This window comes from Strigops habroptila, chromosome 7, assembly GCF_004027225.2.
Source record: "Strigops habroptila isolate Jane chromosome 7, bStrHab1.2.pri, whole genome shotgun sequence".
NCBI classification, from domain to species: Eukaryota; Metazoa; Chordata; class Aves; order Psittaciformes; family Psittacidae; genus Strigops; species Strigops habroptila.
The window spans coordinates 633797-653614 of record NC_044283.2 but is presented as its reverse complement, the minus strand read 5'-3'; the positions used below and the strand labels follow the sequence as shown (position 1 = coordinate 653614).

General features: G+C 51.1%; 1 protein-coding gene across 10 annotated transcripts in view; it reads right to left on the bottom strand.

Annotated features, from left to right (window-relative positions):
* DYSF (dysferlin) overlaps positions 1–19818 on the bottom strand; it is an 88547-nt gene that overhangs the window by 29232 nt on the left and 39497 nt on the right. For 4 of the 10 annotated variants that reach the window (XM_030492317.1, XM_030492319.1, XM_030492316.1 and 1 more), the window contains 10 exons: positions 17336–17437; positions 16705–16866; positions 15817–15982; positions 15445–15518; positions 11923–11985; positions 5593–5691; positions 4788–4916; positions 4303–4458; positions 2381–2472; positions 592–762 (listed from right to left, as the gene is read on the bottom strand). In XM_030492317.1, coding sequence (XP_030348177.1) covers positions 592–762; positions 2381–2472; positions 4303–4458; positions 4788–4916; positions 5593–5691; positions 11923–11985; positions 15445–15518; positions 15817–15982; positions 16705–16866; positions 17336–17437 — 1214 coding nt within the window. Of the gene's footprint in view, positions 1–591; positions 763–2380; positions 2473–4302; positions 4459–4787; positions 4917–5592; positions 5692–6946; positions 6959–11922; positions 11986–15444; positions 15519–15816; positions 15983–16704; positions 16867–17335; positions 17438–19818 lie in introns of all 10 variants that reach the window. The other 6 variants (XM_030492322.1, XM_030492324.1, XM_030492320.1 and 3 more) reach the window with 2 other exon arrangements.

Here is a 19818-nt window from a genome sequence, read left to right as displayed (position 1 = left end):
GTGCTAGGGCTTGGAGCAACCTGCTCTAGTGGAAGGTGTCCCTGCCCGAGGCAGGGGGTTGGAACTGGAGGAGCTTTAAGGTCCCTTCAACCCAAACTACTCTGGGATTCTGTGATACACTAAAATGGGTGGTGATGAAGGAGCAGCTCACCCTGGGTCTGTGTTCACTGGTGAATGGAGCTGCATGACCCACACTCACCCCACCTTGCAGGGCTGGGTTGCCCTGATAGCCCCCCCAGACCCACCACATCACCTTCCAGCTGGCCCTGTGCATGGGGGTGTCCTCACCATGGTGTGCCCAAGAGGCATCGGAGTGTAACAGGGTCTCCCCAAGGACATTTATGTTACTTGAAGCATTTCAGACTTCTGGAGGAGAGCCAAGGCTAAGGGAAAATCCTCAAATGTGGGGCCTCTCTGGTACGAATCTATTTCAAGACACATTATGAGGTGAAGTACAGCACTGCTTTGGTCGCCTGGGACAGCCCTGAGACAGAAGATGCCTGGGCTGAGACCCTGATCCCATGGCCATCTCAGCACCACAGAGTGCTGCAGTGTCAGAGACCCGCTGCCCAGGCCCACAGAGGTACCCACATGCAGTAGGTTTGGGGGAGGCCACAGCGTGCCCCATATTTTGACAGGAACCGGTTCTCCAGGTCTATGATGGTCTCCCCGATCTTCTCATCCTTTGAGAGGAGGTCGTAGTCGTAGAGTGTGATCTTCAGGTCCTTCTCCAGGGGCAGAGTGCAGCTCAGCTCGAACATCCTGCAAACAGGAGATGAGAAACATCCATGAGGTGGAGGTTCATGGTGCTGAGAGCCCCATGGGAAGCAGACCCACACCCCATCCCAGTGTGCACCCACTGCACGTCGCTGTCACACTGGTCCAGTAGTACCAGTGCTGTGTTGTACTGGCTTAGCGTGAGGAAGTGCAAAGCCTCCCTAAAGCAAAAATCATAGAATCATGGAATGGTTTGGGTTGGAAGGGACGTTAAAGCTCCTCCAGTTCCAAGCCCCTGCCACGGGCAGGGACACCTTCCACTAGAGCAGGTTGCTCCAAGCCCCTGTGTCCAACCTGGCCTTGAACACTGCCAGGGATGGGGCAGCCACAGCTTCTCTGGGCACCCTGTGCCAGCGCCTCAGCACCCTCACAGGGAAGAGCTTCTGCCTCAGAGCTCATCTCAATCTCCCCTCTGGCAGGTTAAAGCCATTCCCCTTGGCCTGTCCCTACAGGCCCTTGTCCAAAGCCCCTCTCCAGGTTTCTTGTAGGCAAATGTCCAAACCAAGAGTCAAGCCTGCCTGGGCCAAGCCTGTGGTCAGAGACTGACCCTCAAAGCCTCCTTGTGCTCTCCTCATGATCCTAAGCACCTTCCTCCTGTGCTGTCTCCTCTGCCATCATTATACCGCAGTCCCCACACTGACACAAACCAGAGGAAGAGCAAACCTTCCTCTTCCTCCTCAGATAAAGGACAGCAAGAGACAAAGCACCAGGACCCTGCCAAAACACAACACCCTGATCCAGACCAAGCTGGAGCTCATGGATGTTGGTGATGGGGAAGGTGGTACAACTGGGTGAGGAGGACGGTCCAGGTCTGAGCCAGCACCACCAGGAACCCACCTACCTGCTGCTGAGAGGCTGAGGAGAAGCACATCCCATTCCCACCACCAGCATCCACCCCAGGGCAGCTTAAGGAGGGGAAGTGAGCGATTATGCCACCGATGAGGAGAGCAGGAGGACTGAGATCAGCAGGAAGCAATGAGATGGAGATGGACAGTAGCCCTGGGAGCTGCTCCTGAAGCAGGAGTTTAAGAGCAGCCAGGACCTTGGGGTTCCATCCTGCTTGGAGCAGGATGTACAGCACATTGTCCAGATGGGCTCTGGACCCAAGCCAGGCTTGGCAAGGGAGGACTTCCCAGCCCAGCTGAGCTCAGAAGTGTCTGGTGGTGGGCTCTGAGACAGGGAACTAGGTCCCTGACTCACTGGATATCAGGGCTCCTTCATGCTACATGGGGATCAAACACTGCATTCACCATAGGAAAGGCAGAGCTGCCATCTCCAGTTGGCATTAGACGAGAGAAGGGCTTGTCTAATGCACAGTGCCCTCTGAGGTCTCACCAGTATCACCATCACCATCCTTCTCCCTTTTCCTCCATCCTTGCAGATCACAGAATCACAGAGTGGTTTGGGTTGAAGGGACCTTAAAGCTCATCCAGCTCCAACTCCCTGCCATGAGCAGGGACATCTTTAACTAGGCCAGGTCACTCAGAGCCCATCCAGCCTGGCCTTGAATGTAGGTTGGAACAGGAAGCTCTGGCTGGCCCAGCCCCATTCCCTCAAAATGACATAAAGAATCACACGGACACCAAAGCGAATCCAAACTTACTTCCCAAAGACAGGCTCCAGCGTACAGGGCAGGTAATTTTCTTGGTCATTTATGGATTTCTTCCCCACTGAAATCTTCACGTAGGGATCACACTAAAGATGGGCATGAAAACAAATGTAAGAGTCATTGCACAGCAATATTGGTGGCAAAGGAATAACTCTCATTCTCCTTGTCCCAGCAAGCAGCATCTTCCACCCTTAATGCCTGCTTTCAATGATAGAACCATTCTGACCATTAACTACAAGTCTGTGACCATCAGCAAGATCTACCTGCTTTACATTTCCCTTTTGAGGATGACCAAAGGACCAGTTAGCAGTGTGGGATGACAGTCCAAGCTCATCTGAGGTCAATGGGATGGAAAAGCAACAAACGAGCATGAAAAGAACATCTATTTATAGCTTCTTTGATGGATGAGCTTGCTCAGGATGTTCCTCAGGATGTTCCCCTTTTCATCTGATTCACTTATCTAGAGTTCCATTGAGGTCATCATTTATTCAAGTGTGAGGTCTACTCAAAAATAGACTTACAAATGCAGGGGACTAAAATATCAAAGGAAAACCATTTTGTTTCCAAAAGTGTGGCTCAAACCCATTTATTGCCAAGCGGCTGCAAGAAATTAATGGAAAACTAATGGAAGCAGTGTCACATAAAGCCTCATTGTGCATCTAAAACCTGTATCAGATACTTTTACATGTTTAGTAAGTTTTTAAGCTCCCCTCTCACAACTAAACCTATTCTGGGAAAGCTGCATTAACTTGAGAAGCTGTGAAATCCACTCGTGTCAGCATTTTCACGAGGGGAAGAAGAGAAATAACAACTTCACCTAAAAGCTGTCACTCAGCTTTGAGCCCAGCGCATAGAGGGACCCACCATCCCAGATGGCAAAGACAGTGGCCAGTTTTGCTCCCTGCAGAAACCACCCAGGCCAAGTTCCTCATCACTGTTCCTTCACCTGCAGATCTTTTTAAGAAGCAAAGGGTCATGGAATCATGGAATCAACCAGGTCGGAAAAGACCTTTGAGATCATCAAGTCCAACCATTCCCCAGCACTGCCGAGGCCACCACTGACCCATGGCACTGAGGCCTCGGCTACACGGGGTGTGAACACTTCCAGGGCCGGTGCCTCCAGCCCTGCCCTGGGCAGCCTGTTCCAATGCCTGAGCACCCTCTGGGGAAGGAATTGTTCCTCATCTCCATCTAAACCTCCCCTGGGGCAGCTTGAGGCCGTTTCCTCTTGTCCCATCCCTTGTTCCTTGGGAGCAGAGACCAGCCCCCTCCTGGCTCCATCCTCCTGTCAGGCAGTTGTAGAGAGCGATAAGGTCCTCCCTGAGCGTTATACTCTCCAAAAGGTGGAAAAGCAGTGCATGGGGAAGGTCTCCAGTGTGAGGATGAATGGGGCATCCAGGACTTGTTTTTTGTCTCCCCTTGACTGGGATGAGCTTCAGGAGACACCTCAGTGTTTTTCCACACCTTTTCTGAACTTCTCCCCTATTTTCCAGTGGAGTTAAGCAGGATTTTTCCCAGAGTTCTTTTTGCAAAGTGATACAAAAGGAACATTTTTCTTTCTGAATTGACACAATTTTCTTTTTTGCCCTGATTTTTCCTTCCAGACAGACAAAACTTTGCAAAAATCATGAGAAAGATGGAATTTTGTCTCCTTTGACACCAAAATGAATCAAACCCCCCTCATTTTGCTAGTTTAACTTGCCCTAACGAAAAGTCCTTCGGGATGAAGGAAGAGTTGGTTCCTGGGATTCCCAGATGTTAAGATGGAAGCAGAAAGATTTCCTCCTTTTCACTGTCACCATTGTCTCTAAATCTTAAGCCATCCATGCAAGTTTCAACCAATGAGGGCTGACCTGCTGAAAGAGCCCACCCCATGAGCCAGCACTGAGGTCCACAGAGCTTCCCCAGCAGGATACCTTCCCATTGGTGTCCTTGGGCTGCAGGCCGAAGGCTCGGATGATGTAGACCCTGACAAGACACTCCTGGGGTCCCCTGGCCGGCAGCTGATGGAACTGCCGCGGTGGCATTGGCACCCGCGGGTCATCTGGGAGAGGGTAGATCTTGAATGAACCCTGAAAGGACACAAAGTGTTGAGCTGTGAATGGGTGGTTGCATAGAATCATGGCATGGTTTGGGGTGAAGGGACCTTAAAGCTCATCCAGTCCCAACCCACTGCCATGGGCAGGGACACCTTCCACTAGAGCAGGTTCCTCCAAGCCCCTGTGTCCAACCTGGCCTTGAACACTGCCAGGGATGAGGAGATCAGGTTGTTCAGACTGGGGCCAGTGGTCTACTTCTATGGCCCATTTCTCACTGAAGTCCTACCCCAAAATAATGACTTGGCATCATCCCACTCAGCAGCGAGACCTTTCCACTTTAAGGCAGAAAGAGACCATCTCACCTTGAACTCCCCCACCACTGAGGGGTCATCATTCGAGTCCTGCGACCGGCCACGATAGAGCTTGAAGGTGTGGCAGAAGTCAGAGAGATGCTCAAAGTCCTCCACGTTCTCCAGCTCTGTCTCATAGACCTGGGGAGGGAGAGATGGGAGGTGAGGGCAGGGACCAGCAGCAGGTCCCCACCAAGGTGGGACAAAACCTGACCCAAGTTGCTTGGTCCTGGTGAAATACCACCCACAGGGATGGAGTCTGGGCCCTGTCACCCTTGTTTCCCCCTAGGACAGACAAAGGACAGACCTTTGGCAACCCTGCAATAAATAACAGCACATCATGGAAGACCCAGACTCCAAGGTCTCACAGAGGGGTTCTCATCAGCCAAAGAGACCTTCCTGCTGGGAACGTTTTCCTTAAGACCAAGCAAGGTCTTTCCCGTTTTAGTCCTATTTGGCCTCTGTGTTACTTTAGCACTTGTTGTAACAGGGTACCTAAATCTCCCCCTTCCCTAAGGAATATGGTTTTCCTTGTTGTTCCCAAACACATTTCAGTTCCCCATCTCCTCTGCCACTTAGAAAAGTGACAATTCCTGAAGGCTGTAGAGTGGGAAGTTACAAGATAGGATTTTGCAAAGAAAATTGAGTTTCAAAATAGTTATTTTTAAACAGAAATATCTGATTTCTGGGGAAAAAGATCAATTCTTTTTTACTTGGAAGGAAAAACAGCTTCAACACCCCCAAAAATTCCAAGCTTGTGGAAAAGCATCATGGAGAATGTGGGTCCAATGAGCCAGAACCGACCAACACCACTTACCTTGAGGGTGTCAAAGCCCTTCTCCAAATAGCAGCCACATTTCTCTCTCTCTCCTGTGGAAGCATAGAACTTGCTCCACCAGTCAATGAATTCTTCCTCCTGCAGCAGAAGACACCAATTACACATCTCCATGAGCAAACCCCAGTGATCAACCACAGCAGCATCTCCTCTATTTGATAGAGGTGAACTTCTGCCTTCTGCACCAACCCCATGGGTTTGGTGAGTGATGAAGCTATTGTGAACCCAACCCGCAGCTCCTCACTCCCTGGTTTCAAGGTGCTTTTGGGATGCTTCCAGCCCAAATCCAGCTATTCCAGCCACAGCAGCCCCATGGACCTGGACCCATCAGCAGAGAGGATGATGCTATGTGGGAGGATGAGGTAGAGCTCACAGAAGAGCAGCATTTTCAGGCCAGGAGCAGCTTTTGGCCATTTAGATGATGGTCTTTTGAGGACTTCAGTGCAGGACCCACACAGGGATGAGACAATTTAACCCTTGTGCTAAGATGGTCCTGACAGCCTGGAATTCAGGGAGGACGTGGAGGCTGCTTTTAAACTCATTCCCTGCTTTAGGCTTTGCCTGGAATGTTTGGAGGTTTCTGGGATGGGGATTGACTTTGTGGTTTGTGTCCCAGCACCATCCAACCTCCCCATCCAAACCAAGCACATGGAGAATGAATAAATGCATTAAATGCATGAACTTCCACCAAAAATGAGGTCCTTGGGTGCTGCCCCTCCCTCAGGAAGAACGAAACCCTCTTCTCATGGATGTTACACAAAGAAACAGGCAAATCTCACACACCCTCAACCTCACAACATCCCAATGCCACTGAGGAGCATTTCCTATTCAAACTGCACTTCTTGGGTGCTGGGAATAGCTCAGAGGACGCTATTCCAAGAGGAAAGCCAGAGGCTGGCTTCAGCAAGTGTATGTATTTTATAAGAGCCCCAGTTCTGCCATGGATGCAAGGGAAGATGAAGAGGCTTTGACTGTGATTCATGAAACATTCCTGAAAAATAATGATGTCTTATTTTAGAAGTCCACAGAATTCCATCGCACTGACCTCATGGAGGAATCATTACAGGGGTTTATTGGCTTTCTGTTCTAAGCCAACGGTGCAGCTTTAAATTGCTGTCTTGAAGAGACATTGGCTTGAAGAGAAATATGACAGGAATTAACTGGGAGGCCTCTGCTACCTCCTTGTTTTTTGAGGAAAACAGGAATAAAAGTTGCCTTTCATCACTTCCCTTGTGTTACGGTGTCAGAAGCTGCTCTCTGCCCATCATGGTTTCATTATGACATTCCACAGGTACTGCGTTACAAGGGAAGCATTGAAATTGAGCTGATGACTTACCCACAGTATCTTCTGCAGCCCCAAGACAAAGGATTTGGTTAGATTTTACTAATCTCTACTGATGTTACCAAAATAAAGGGGGATTAAAAAAGAAGGAGGCAAAGGGAGCAGCTGGAATGTTAATAGCAAAGGAATTAATCCGTTTGCCTGGAAATGGGAAAGCCAGGGAAAGCAATGGCTCCACCGCGTAAGCGCTTGGATTCAGGGATTTCGTTCTGCAATCAGGCAATAGATCAAATCACATCCAGTGTTTTATCTTGGGCATGGAAGGGAGGGTCCTAGGAGTTATGAGGTCCTTCAGCCCTGCCATGGATGGCTGAAGGACCTCCAGCATGCTGCATGTGCTCACCAACCTTCTGCATGGACCCTATGGAGCTCCAATGGGACGCATACCCCTGGGTGAGCATCACTCATGGATAAAGTCAACATCAACTGAATGAAGCCTCAAATTTCAGCTTGGAGAGAAGCTTACTCATGCTTATCAGGTTATCCACATGGAGGGAAGCTGCTGGCATGGGTATCAGAATGTTTGGCATGGGTATCAGGAGGTTTGCTGTCTCTCCATCACCGTTCATCCCTCTTCCCTCACAACCACTGCTCCCATAGAGCAGGACCCACCATAATGTGGTCTGGAACCACATCCTGAATGCCCTGAGACTTGAATCAGGATTCCAAACATTGCCCCATTCAGCCCTGAGACAAAGCCAAGAGCTCTCAAGCTCGGGGGTGTCCAGCTTTGGCAGTTTCTGCTAAAATGAGAAAGTCAACATCTAACTCAGGAGCAATGGAAAATGATCCAGGATCATTTCACCAGGCAAGAGCCTGAATGGGACCATTGCACCAGTTTTCCAGCAGATCCATAAGCATCCAGGGAAGGGGCAGTAGAAGACCCCCTTCCTCTTCAGAAGAGAGGAATGTCTTATGGCCAAAAGCTCTTTCCAAAAATAAAAGAATTCAGATTTATTTAAACAAATGCCTGAAACCCCAGAATTTCACCAGGAGGCTTCAACTTCCCACTTGGAACAATACTGGGATTAAGGCTTGGACACAGCAAAAGCACTCAGACACATGTTTAACTTCATGTGAAATCAATGAGGCTCTTCAGACACAGCCTTAAGGGCATTTTGGATCAGCAGAGCCAGCAGCCACTGCCTGCTTCCCCCTCTGGATAATAGGGAAGGAGCTGTAAGTTGTGCCTGATCTCCATGGAGGCCTTTTAGCCAGGGCTGTGCATGTTGCTGTTGAGGATATTGAAATTCTTCCCTTCCCTGGATCCCACCATCCAGACCTGTGTCACCCCAGAAGCTCTCAAGATACTTCCAATCCCATTTTGCTTTATCCAGGCGCAATACGCTGGTTTTAACCTCATTTTTGCCAGGGATTCTGAGCCAGAGTGAGGTTTTCCCCATCACCCAGTGTCTCCTGTGACTCCTAGCCCATCCCATTAGATGCATTCCCGGATGGGGATAGCAGGAATCTGGGCTTGTCCATATGTCAAACGGTCATTTCAGTCTGGAGCAAAAGGTGTGGAAACCTGAGAAATTCCCATGCAATGGATATATCAGCTTCTGGTGGAACTTAGTCCTTAGTCCTTAGTCTTGTGAGACCCCACTTGGAGTACTGCGTACAGTTCTGGTGTCCTCAACATAAAAAGGACATGGAGCTGTTGGAGCGAGTCCAGAGGAGGGCCACGAGGATGATAAGAGGGCTGGAGCACCTCCCATATGAAGACAGGCTGAGAAAGTTGGGGCTGTTCAGCCTGGAGAAGAGAAGGCTGCGTGGTGACCTCATAGCAGCCTTCCAGTATCTGAAGGGGGCTACAAGGATGCTGGGGAGGGACTCTTCCTTAGGGACTGTAGTGGTAGGACAAGGGGTAATGGGTTCAAACTTAAACAGGGGAAGTTTAGATTAGATATAAGGAAGAAGTTCTTTACAGTGAGGGTGGTGAAGCACTGGAATGGGTTGCCCAGGGAGGTTGTGGATGCTCCATCCCTGGCGGTGTTCAAGGCCAGGTTGGACAGAGCCTTGAGCCACATGGTTTAGGGCAAGGTGTCCCTGCCCATGGCAGGGGGGTTGGAACTAGATGATCTTAAGGTCCTTTCCAACCCTTACGATTCTATGATTCTATGATTCTATCATCACCTTCAAGATGAGGGAAACTGAGGCATGGACAGACAGCAAAGCCAGGAGCAGAGCAGGAGATGACTGGAGTCTTCATGCTTCTGCTTGCTCTCCTTATGATTACACACCATTCCCTGGGGGAATATAGATGCTAAATCCTGCCTCTAAAGAAGCTGAGCTGCTCAGTCCCAAACATACCCACACCTCACATCTGGGAGGCAGATTTCCTGCTGTGGAAAAGCTCTGCAGCCTGGATGAGAAGATCCCTCTGGAAACAGCTTGGACATTCATAGACACAACTGTTTGTTGCAGGAGACGACACCCTGTATCTCCTGGAGAGGGTGATGGTAGCATCCTCATCTGCTCAGAGCTGCCTGGTCAGCTCAGCTCAACACCCAAACTAACCCAGCCCAGCCCTGTCCTCCTGTGGGTGCAGAAAACTCCAGTGCAGAGGCCATAGCAAACAGCTGGGAACACAAAAATGGCTTTAAACAGCACAGCCGAGCTCCTTGGGGTTTTCCAACCACTTCCCAAATCCCTCTGTGGCTCTGAGCAGCATTGCTCCAAAGGTCAGCATGCCCAGGCAGGAAAGCGAGCTTGGTTTGGGATGGTTCTGTAAGGAATGGTTGTGACGAAGCCCAACAGCCACCCACCACCCAAGCAAGGTGCTGGCTACCCCCACTCTGGGAGCATTCCAGCCTTGGGTTCAGGTGGGAATGGGTTCAAACTGCCAGAGGGGAGATTGAGATGAGCTCTGAGGCAGAAGCTCTTCCCTGTGAGGGTGCTGAGGCGCTGGCACAGGGTGCCCAGAGAAGCTGTGGCTGCCCCATCCCTGGCAGTGTTCAAGGCCAGGTTGGACACAGGGGCTTGGAGCAACCTGCTCTAGTGGAAGGTGTCCCTGCCCAGGGCAGGGGTTGGAGCTGGAGGAGCTTTAAGGTCCCTTCAACCAAAACCAGGCTGGGATTCTATGTAAACCACTTGCATCCACACAGGGAGGCTGCAAGAGGACTTGGCTTATCCTTCCCTTAACCCTCAAGGTTCGAACTCTCAGATGTTCATAAAGAGAAATCATCTATTTATGGCTGTTTCACCCTTTTTTTCCACCCTACTGATAATTTTTCTCAGAAATTGACAAAACTGTTTGTATTTAGTGGGGTTTTGTCCATCCTGTTCAATCAGCCTTCACGTAGCCATGTCCACCCAAAGGCATCCCCTAGGCACCTTCTGGTCACCAGTTTTCCTGTATCATAGAATCAACCAGGTTGGAAAAGACCTTTACGATCATCAAGTCCAACCTTTTACCCCAGCACTGTGAAGGCCACCACTAACACGTCACTGCCTTGAATTCAGGGATGTTTTCCCCTGCAAACCTGGTGGGAAGCCAGCTTGCCATGTAGGCTGGTCAGGAAGGGCTTCCACCCATCACCCATGGCAGTGCCATGGACAATTCCCCAAGCATGGATAAACCACCAAGAGAAAACAAGCCATGAGAAACGTGCTGGGGGCAACACTGGGCTGCGGGGTGGCTTGGCCACCGTTGTCAGCAGGACATATCCAACACCAAGAGCTCTTCCAGCTCACAGTAACAGGATAAGTTGTAAAATCTGTGCTCTGATTTGAAAGCAGCAAACACAGCAAATAACCAATTACTCCAAACTGTTCACAGATTGTGACTTCTTGCTTTTGGCCTGGGCCAGCTCCTCTCACTTGTCGTTTGATGTGTTGTTTGTATTTCTTACAACCAAAGCATGGCTAGCCAAAATAATGGTATGAATAAGTGTGTAGATAGCACCTTATAGTGCTACTCAGGAGAGAATGGAGGCTTCTCACCACAGTTTAATAGCTCAGAGGTGTCTGAGGGCTCCTCATAAGCTCCTCTTCTCTGGGAGATGCTCCTAAGGAGCATCCTGAGGAGATCTTTCAGACCATTTCACACCTGGGAATGCAGGAGCTGTGTTGGCATTGACCATGGGGGGTCCTCAGCAAAGGGAGAGCTCTCCTAAAACCTGGATCCCTCCACTCCCACCCACTTTGGAGCTTTCTAAACCCAGGTTTTCACTCACCAGGACTTGAAAGCTCATTTGTGATCCTCAGGAGAAGGAGCCTGTCTGCCCCTTCAATCCGGAGCCTGAAGGGGATGACATGGACACAGACATGCTGCCAAAGGGGATGAGGGGCCTCAAAGCCCCTCAATGGCACACTAGTGCTTTGAAAAATGCAGAGTGTCATAGAATCACAAAATCAACCACGTTGGAAAAGACCTTTAAGCTCATCCAATCCAACCTTCCCAGCACTGCCAAGGCCACCACTAAGCCATGGCACTGAGGGAACACTTGCAGGGACGGTGACTCCAGCACTGCCCTGGGCAGCCTGTTCCAATGCCTGAGCACCCTCTGGGGAAGGAATTGTTCCTCAGCTCCATCTAAACCTGCCCTGGGGCAGCCTGAGGCCGTTTCCTCTTGTCCCATCCCTTGTTCCTTGGGAGCAGAGACCAGCCCCCTCCTGGCTCCATCCTCCTGCCAGGCAGTTGCAGAGAGCTGCATGCACAGAGAAGCAGAACCTCTCAGGAAGACAACTGACCTCCAGCACGTATGTAATTCTGCCAGCTCCACAAGCACAAGAGGGAGGAAACTTCCTCATCCCCATCCCAAAACCCACCTCATGTCTTTGGCATGAAGGCAAAGCGATGGCTGAAGTGCACATGGACCTGAGCAAGATGAAATTGCCATTTTCCAGGGGATCTTTCACAAAATGCCTCAATTTTAACAGACCTTTAAATATATATATATATGCACATTGATCATACATAAACACCATTAAGGAAGCAAGTAAGTTAGAACTTAAGCAATACATACATGAGGTTGGGCCCAAGAAGCTGCTGTGTTAATTAAAGCTGAGCTGGTCAGGCCTTCTGCAAGCTACAAATTCAAATGAGGGTTAGAGAAACAAATATTAAACATCAGCAAAAGCACAATTTAGGAGCAATCAAATGAATGAACCTGAGTGGTGCCACCTTCCCCCTCCCCTGGTTGTAAGGTTGAGGTTTCCCTGCACAAGGCATCCTTGAGAATGGGGTTTGGGTTGTCACTGATGTTCATCACGTGGGACGGGGTTTGAAGGGGTGCAGAGAATAAATGGGGTGTTAAAGGGAAACTGGAGTAAAACCCATGTTACAGAAGAGCTGTTGATAGACTGAGATGAGCTCTTAGGCAGAAGTTGTTCCCTGTGAGGGTGCTGAGGCGCTGGCACAGGGTGCCCAGAGAAGCTGTGGCTGCCCCATCCCTGGCAGTGCTCAAGGCCAGGTTGGACACAGGGGCTTGGAGCAACCTGCTCTAGTGGAAGGTGTCCCTGCCCTCTAGGACACCCATGTAACTTTTGGAGTGTTATGGAGACAGCTCCTCTGTGACTGGTTTATCAGGGAGCAGAAGGAACAAACATTTGCTCATTCCTTGGGCTGCTGATGCTTTTCCTTCCTCATCTGCTTCCCATGGGGATGAGGACCCACGAAAGACTATAGATAGCAAGGGGAGGCTATGGGGTATAAGGAATAAGGACTGATCCAGCAGCCTCTTGCATGTGCAAATCCCTATTCCAAGGGCATCTCCCAAAGAAGCAAACTAGAAGAGTTTAGTCAGGAGCTCTTGCTATAGGAAAATTGCTTTTCTATGAGTTCTAGGAGCTTCTTTCCTTCTCATACAGCACCCATGATGTTTCCATGGTTCATGTGCACATGGACTGGTTTTAAGCAGACCTCAGGCTGAACTTCTCACCCCACTTGGCCGCGATGGACAACACACTCAGCAACCCCAGAGCAGGGGGGGTTCATGTTTGTTTGTTTTCCCTGTTTCAGATGAGGACAACAAAGTGATCCTTTGTTCTAGTCACCCATCAGGGGAGGGACCCAAGCCAGGCTTGGCAAGGAGGGAGAAAGGCTTTGGAGCCACACAGTGAAACACACCCATGTGTACACGCATGGGCAGGAACAATCCTGGCTCCTGCTTCCAAGGTCACCATGCAGCACGGAGGCTGCGGCCCTGGGCATGGGCTCCTGGCCCTGCATCCATCCCTTTTCCCAAGGACAAGTAATAAGGCGGCCTTTGGAGACTGAGACTCCTCCTTCACCCTCAAACTTGGCTTCGGAGGGGAGCAGAGAGGGATGGAGGGCCCCTCACTAAGCAAAGCCCACCCCAACCCGTGTCCACCACCAGGAGAGGGTGGGCATGGGAGGAACAGCACTGAGCCAGGATGGAGAGGTTAGGGAGGGAGATGATGGGAATGTTGCTGTGGCTTTCCAGGAACACGCTCCCTCCTCTGCTCCCCACACAAAGCCCAGCAGTGAAAGGCAAACAACCAGAGAAGGCTGAATCTGGGGTCAGAGTGAAGAATTCCACCCATTGCAGGGTGTTCTGTTTGAGAAATGGTTGTTGCAGTCAAGAAATGGCCAAGTCTTCCCCTGTGGAACCTCTGCTGCAGGGCTCTGGCTCTGCCACGTCCCTCTCCCCCTTCCCACCTTTTCACCTCCCGCTTAAACTCTTCCCCCAGTTTAATCCAAGGATTGTAGGTGCAAACTGAGGGTCCCACCAGCCCCACAGAGCATGAACCTCCAGCACAGCCTTGGTCAGGCACCTTCAGCATCGGATCATAGGGGACCCCGGCTCCTCATCAGCCCCGAAACAGGGTCCCACAGTGGCCACATCCCCCTCTTTGCACCCAGCAGAACCTTCACTGGTGGCCTTTATAAAGGGAATTCATGGAAGGACATTTTCCTCCTATCACCTTCCCAAAAAGCAGCCCATGAATTCCCTTTATAAGCCCCTGTGTTCCCAGAAGGAATTGCACTTCCCTCTTGTCACCTGCATCAAAGTCATTGGAGAAGGAGCAGGAGCAACCCTGGAGCAGACATAGAAACATCAGGGGTGGGAAACGGTGCTGGGAGAGGAAGGATGGAGGAAAGCAACTGGTTTGGAAAAATCAGCTGTGTTTGACACATGGGTTTGCCATCAGAAAAGGCAGAGTAATAACGTGGGGATGGTCATTCTGATGCACTCAAAGAGCAAAACTGCACCTTGGAAGTGCTGAAGGTTGTTATTTTGCTGCAAAACACCAGTTTTACTGAAAATTGACCCCAAAGAAGCATAAAGGGGAAGAGTTTAAACTGTAAATTGGGGTTTGGAGCAACCTTCTCTAGTGGAAGGTGTCCCTGCCCATGGCAGGGGGTTGGGATTGGATGAGCTTTAAGGTCCCTTCCAACACAAACCATTCCATGATGATTCTATGAATATGCTCCCCAAAATATGTAGTCAAAGCCAACTGAAAGCTGGGTAGGTTCTTCTATGAACACATAAGAAATGATGCCCAATGCAGCCCTGGGGAGGCTCTGGGTGCCAACAGCTTCCTGGGTGCAGCAAAGGGACATCGCCTGCCCAGCATCACGCAGCTAATCAGAGGTAAAGGCAGGTCCTGCATCTCATCCCTCCTGTGCATGTTATTCCCTCACTTTTCTCCCAAGCTGCTTCTACACTAGACTGGGAAAAGGTTTTTTCCTTACTTGCAGAAGTGAAGGTGCCTGTTCCAAGCCTGGTTTCAGTGTGGTTTTCAGACATGCTCCAGTTACTTCACTGATAGAAGCTGAAGCACTATTGTAAATTATGAAGACAAATCCACCAATGCCAAGTGAACAGGAAGCCAAATGAGTCACCAGGAGGGGTTTCTTTCTGGAGTTGCTTTTTCCTTCCAATGACACTTGTTCACTTGCGCCAAGGTTTTCCAGCTCTACTCTCCAGTTCCTAATGGATCCTGAAGCATTCCAGACAAGATGCCAGGGAGCTGAGCTGAACATCCCACCTCTTGGCTGGTGGGGAACCAAAAAAGCCAGCCCATTCGATGTGCCTCACCATGGGGTGACCTTGCCTGGGAGCACCAACCTGGCTTTCATCAGTGTTTGGGATAGGGAGGCATGAGCAGGGCCAGCTGCAGTCACACCACAACAGGCTGAGTCCCACAGCCACAGCTCTAGCTGAGAACTGGCCAGAACCCTGGTTCTTCCTTAACCCAAAGCCTGAAAGCCTTGAGCTGGGCAGAGGTTGCAGCATCCAACACACACAGCATGTGTGTGAAGGGAAGAGCCTGGCATGGAGACGGTCTGTTGTCTCTCCCTATAAAAGCAAAGACATCTCATACTAACAGTAGAGGTGGAGGATGAGTTTGTGGTTGTTTGTTGTGACATGGTGGAGGAGAGGGGATGGAAACAGAGGTGGAAGCTGCAAAAGGAAGGTTGCAACCAGACATGGCCTCACATCTGCATCAACACAGTATAAGTTCCTTCATACCACATGAAGTAAGAAACCCACTTCCCACTGATGGGATATTCTCCATACCTGGACAGGAATAAGAGGCTCTTTGTCATCGATGTCAATGAGGACATCATCCCTGGGTGTGAGGCTCACATCATCTGCAACCAGAGCAAGCACAAGCATGACCAGGACATCCTGCTCTTAGACACCCCAAACCACCCTGGGATCAACCTGCACCTTGCCCAGAGCCTTCACCCCAGCCAGAGCTCATGTTCATGTGCATGGAGCCCATCTCACCAACCAACCCAGCGCTAAACTCCTCTTTGGCATCTCCTGGGCTTTCTGAACCAGATCTACAGCTGGGCTGAGCGAAAAGCACCACATACAGTGACCCACAGCTCCTCCTGGATGGTTCCACAGGTGTGCAACCAGCATGGTCCCCATGACAGCTCATACCTGTGTGTTCCTGGGGACCATGGGTGTCCTCCTGATAGGGATCACAGTAGAAGTCCCCCAGCGAGCGGATGGTGCACTGCCCCACCACGGGCCGGCGGCCGAACGGGCGGTTGTCAATGATTTTGACCATGATGGGGGGGCTGTACAGGCTCTCCTTGGGCAGACGCTGTGGGGAGAGGGCAGGGAACATGTCACTGCACAGGGCAGGGGCAGCAGCTGCTCTGCACAGCCCCAGAGGGAACCGAGGCTGAGCAGCACACAGCCAGCTTCAGCATAGAAACATGGGATCAACCAGGGTGGAAGAGCTTTAAGATCATCAAGCCCAGCCTTTACCCCAGCACTGCCAAGGCCACCACTGACCCATGGCACTGAGGCCTCGGCTACACGGTGTGTGAACACTTGCAGGGACGGTGACTCCAGCCCTGCCCTGGGCAGCCTGTTCCAATGCCTGAGCACCCTCTGGGGAAGGAATTGTTCCTCAGCTCCATCTAAACCTGCCCTGGGGCAGCTTGAGGCCGTTTCCTCTTGTCCCATCCCTTGTTCCTTGGGAGCAGAGCCCAGCCCCCTCCTGGCTCCATCCTCCTCTCAGGCAGTTGCAGAGAGCGAGAAGGTCCCCCCTGAGCCTTCTTTTCTCCAGACTAAACCCCCCCAGGTCCCTCAGCCGTTCCTCATCACACTTGTGCTCCAGGCCCTGCACCAGCTCCGGTGCCCTTCTCTGGCCCTGCTCCAGCACCTTAATATCTCTCTTGTAGTGAGGGGCCCAGAACTGACACAGGATTCGAGGTGCATCTCATGAGTGCATCTTCACCATAAGATGCATTTGCTATGGGCCCTCAGAGGTCCTTCCCAAGCAGCTCTGCTGTGACCCCATCACTGCAGGGCACTCACCACTTCCATGAAGAGCACGCAGACGTCGAAGTTGGGGTTCTTCTTGACGTTCTTGATGACACAGGACTGCACGAACTGGCCTCCACACTCCACCAGCAGGCTGGGCGAGGTGACACTGGCCAGCTGGTAGCTCTTGAGGTTCCTCAGCCCCCAGGCCAGGATCTGAGGGGAGCAGACAGCAAAAACTGACCCAGAGGTCCACCTCCAGATCTCTTATGGAGCTTTTCAGCAATGGAGGTAGACCCAACCATGAAGGAGACAGGAATCAACCATATAGGACGGTGATGCTGGGAGAAGCCAGGTCGCACGGTGTGTCTATGAATGCACCAATACACCAGGTCCACAAATGCTTATCTGTTAATGGAGCACCTCTGCTTTGGGCAAATATCACCCTGGTGAGGGGCAGACTGTCCTAAAAAGCAAGTGTGACCCAGGCCATAGAACTAGACTGTTTGAGACATCTCCTCAGTGAGATAACGTTGTTCTGACAGATAACCCATGAGTAGAACCAGCTCCCAGCACTGGTGGGACTCTGTATCTACAGTGTCTGGCCTGGATCCCACCTCCCCATCAGGGACACACGTTTGGGGGTTATTCCGTGAGGGGATAAGCTGTACTCCCCATCACTCACCTCGATGGCCGTGCGCTGCAGGACCGGTTTGATTCCTTGAGGGACCATGTAGATGTTGGGTTCTCGCTGGGGTGGGGGGTATGGCAGGTCTGAGTCCTCAGACTGCAGGAGCAGAGAGGCAAAGGACACATCAGGTCATGCCAGGGGACACCAACCCCATCCAGATGCTGTGTCCCACCACTCTCCTTCCCTGCAGAACTCATCTGCCCCCAGCAGTCCAGGACAGTTGGACAGGGGGAGATGAGGGTTGGGGGGTGAATGTGCTTCAAACAGCTTCTCTCCCTTTAATCTGACCCTGGAAACATCTACTGCTGAGAGCAACCCCTGAGCCCTTCCCAGGGAACCCAGATGGACCTGCCCTCCATCAGGGTTCAGCTCCTCTGGATGAGGAAGGGGTGGAACAACATCTATCCCACACCAGGACCACAGTGAGACAGGGACCAAGGGATGAGAAGGGAAGAAGCAGCAGCAGGGGGTGATCAGTGAAATACAGCTCCTTGAGTTGGACACAGTGAGATGCTGTGACCAGCTCCCCAAAAGCAGCGATTTAGTGTGGGCAGCACCATGGGATGGAGGGTGGGCATTGCCTCTGGATGCAGGAGGGGGTGTTGTTCAAACCACAGCTCAGCTATAAACCATAACTGGCAGCCACCAAGCTGATGGGCACAGAAGAGGGCTCAGATAAAGAATCCTGGAATGGTTTGCATTGAAGGAACCTTAAAGCTCCTCCAGCTCCAACCCCCTGCCACGGGCAGGGACACCTTCCACTAGAGCAGGTTGCTCCAAGCCCCTGTGTCCAACCTGGCCTTGAACACTGCCAGGGATGGGGCAGCCACAGCTTCTCTGGGCACCCTGTGCCAGCGCCTCAGCACCCTCACAGGGAAGAGCTTCTGCCTCAGAGCTCATCTCAGTCTCCCCTCTGGCAGGTTAAAGCCATTCCCCTTGTCCTGTCCCTCCAGGCCCTTGGCCAAAGCCCCTCTCCACGTTTCTTGTAGCCCACTGGGAGCTGCTCTGAGGTCTCCTGGAGCCTTCGCCAGCTGAACAAAGCTGTCTATGCACATGTGCACAGAAGGAGGTTTCCTTCAGGGTGAGCCCAAAGCTGGCCAGCAGGTAAGGGATTCACAATTCACCTTCACCTTGACCTGCATCTTCAAGTTGAGTCACCAAAAAGGCAGGAATGAAAGCAAAACCTCTAAGAATGCAGCCCTCAACCAAGGGCAGTTGGAACCAATTCAGGAACCAGCATTTTTTGTATCATTGCATTAAATCCAGTGTGTATACATATCCCAATTATGGGATTGGCTCAGGTTTGTACCTGTATGTACAGAAATGCTCTACAAAGGGATGTTTCATGGTGGCATGTTAGATATTCTAGATGCTAAGCTTAGATTTGCACTAGCAGTGGCTGCTGAATCAAGCTGCTTGGTAGCTGAAGGCTTTTGGTAACTGCCTTTCAGGGCAGGTATCTGGGTTCTCACACAGGGAAGATGATAAATGTGGGGCAGGGAATCCTCCCTCCCATGGTCCATATGCTCATGGAAATGGTTAGTGCCAGCAGGGAAAGGGGAATGTGGGAAGTGAGCACCTTAGGAGAAGAGAGAGGTGCAGAGCATCCCCAGCATCACTTGGGAGCTCAGCACTTCTCACATCCCACCTACTTACCCAGAGCCTTAATTTCAGGCTGTCAGACACTGCACCACCAACACTGATCCTTCCTTGGGGTAGAGGAATAGACCGAATGGCCCTTGAAGAGCTTTTGTTTGTGGCCCATAGCACTTAGAGTGCACCGAGCATGGACTGAACCAAGAAGAGCCTCAGTCTGTCCTTGTATAGTAACATATCTTCATTTCTCACTTTAAATGTGCTTAAGTTGTATTTAAGTTGCATAATAGAGATAAAGAATCATGGAGTGGTTTGCACTGAAGGGACCTTACAGCTCCTCCAGCTCCAACCCCTGCCCCGGGCAGGGACACCTTCCACTAGAGCAGGTTGCTCCAAGCCCCTGTGTCCAACCTGGCCTTGAACACTGCCAGGGATGGGGCAGCCACAGCTTCTCTGGGCACCCTGTGCCAGCGCCTCAGCACCCTCACAGGGAAGAGCTTCTGCCTCAGAGCTCATCTCAATCTCCCCTCTGGCAGGTTAAAGCCATTCCCCCTTGGCCTGTCCCTACAGGCCCTTGTCCAAAGCCCCATGGAGATGTCACCAACCCACCTCCCAGCTCCAAGGCAGGCTCAAACTCTGCACATCCCCTTGAGCTGCTGCATGGTCTGTTCCCAAAAAGGGATTTACATTCCCTAAATGTTCACTGATGCAAACATTATGTGTTGCATTTCCTTATAATCACTGGACTAAAGATCGTTTCAATCCTTCTATCCTCTGGCAAATCTCTGTGGGACAAGGGATAAACCTTGGGGACAGAGCTCCTGCCTCCATCCTCTCCAGGTTTAAGAGCAGCTTTGAGAGCCAACAGTGCACAATTGGCT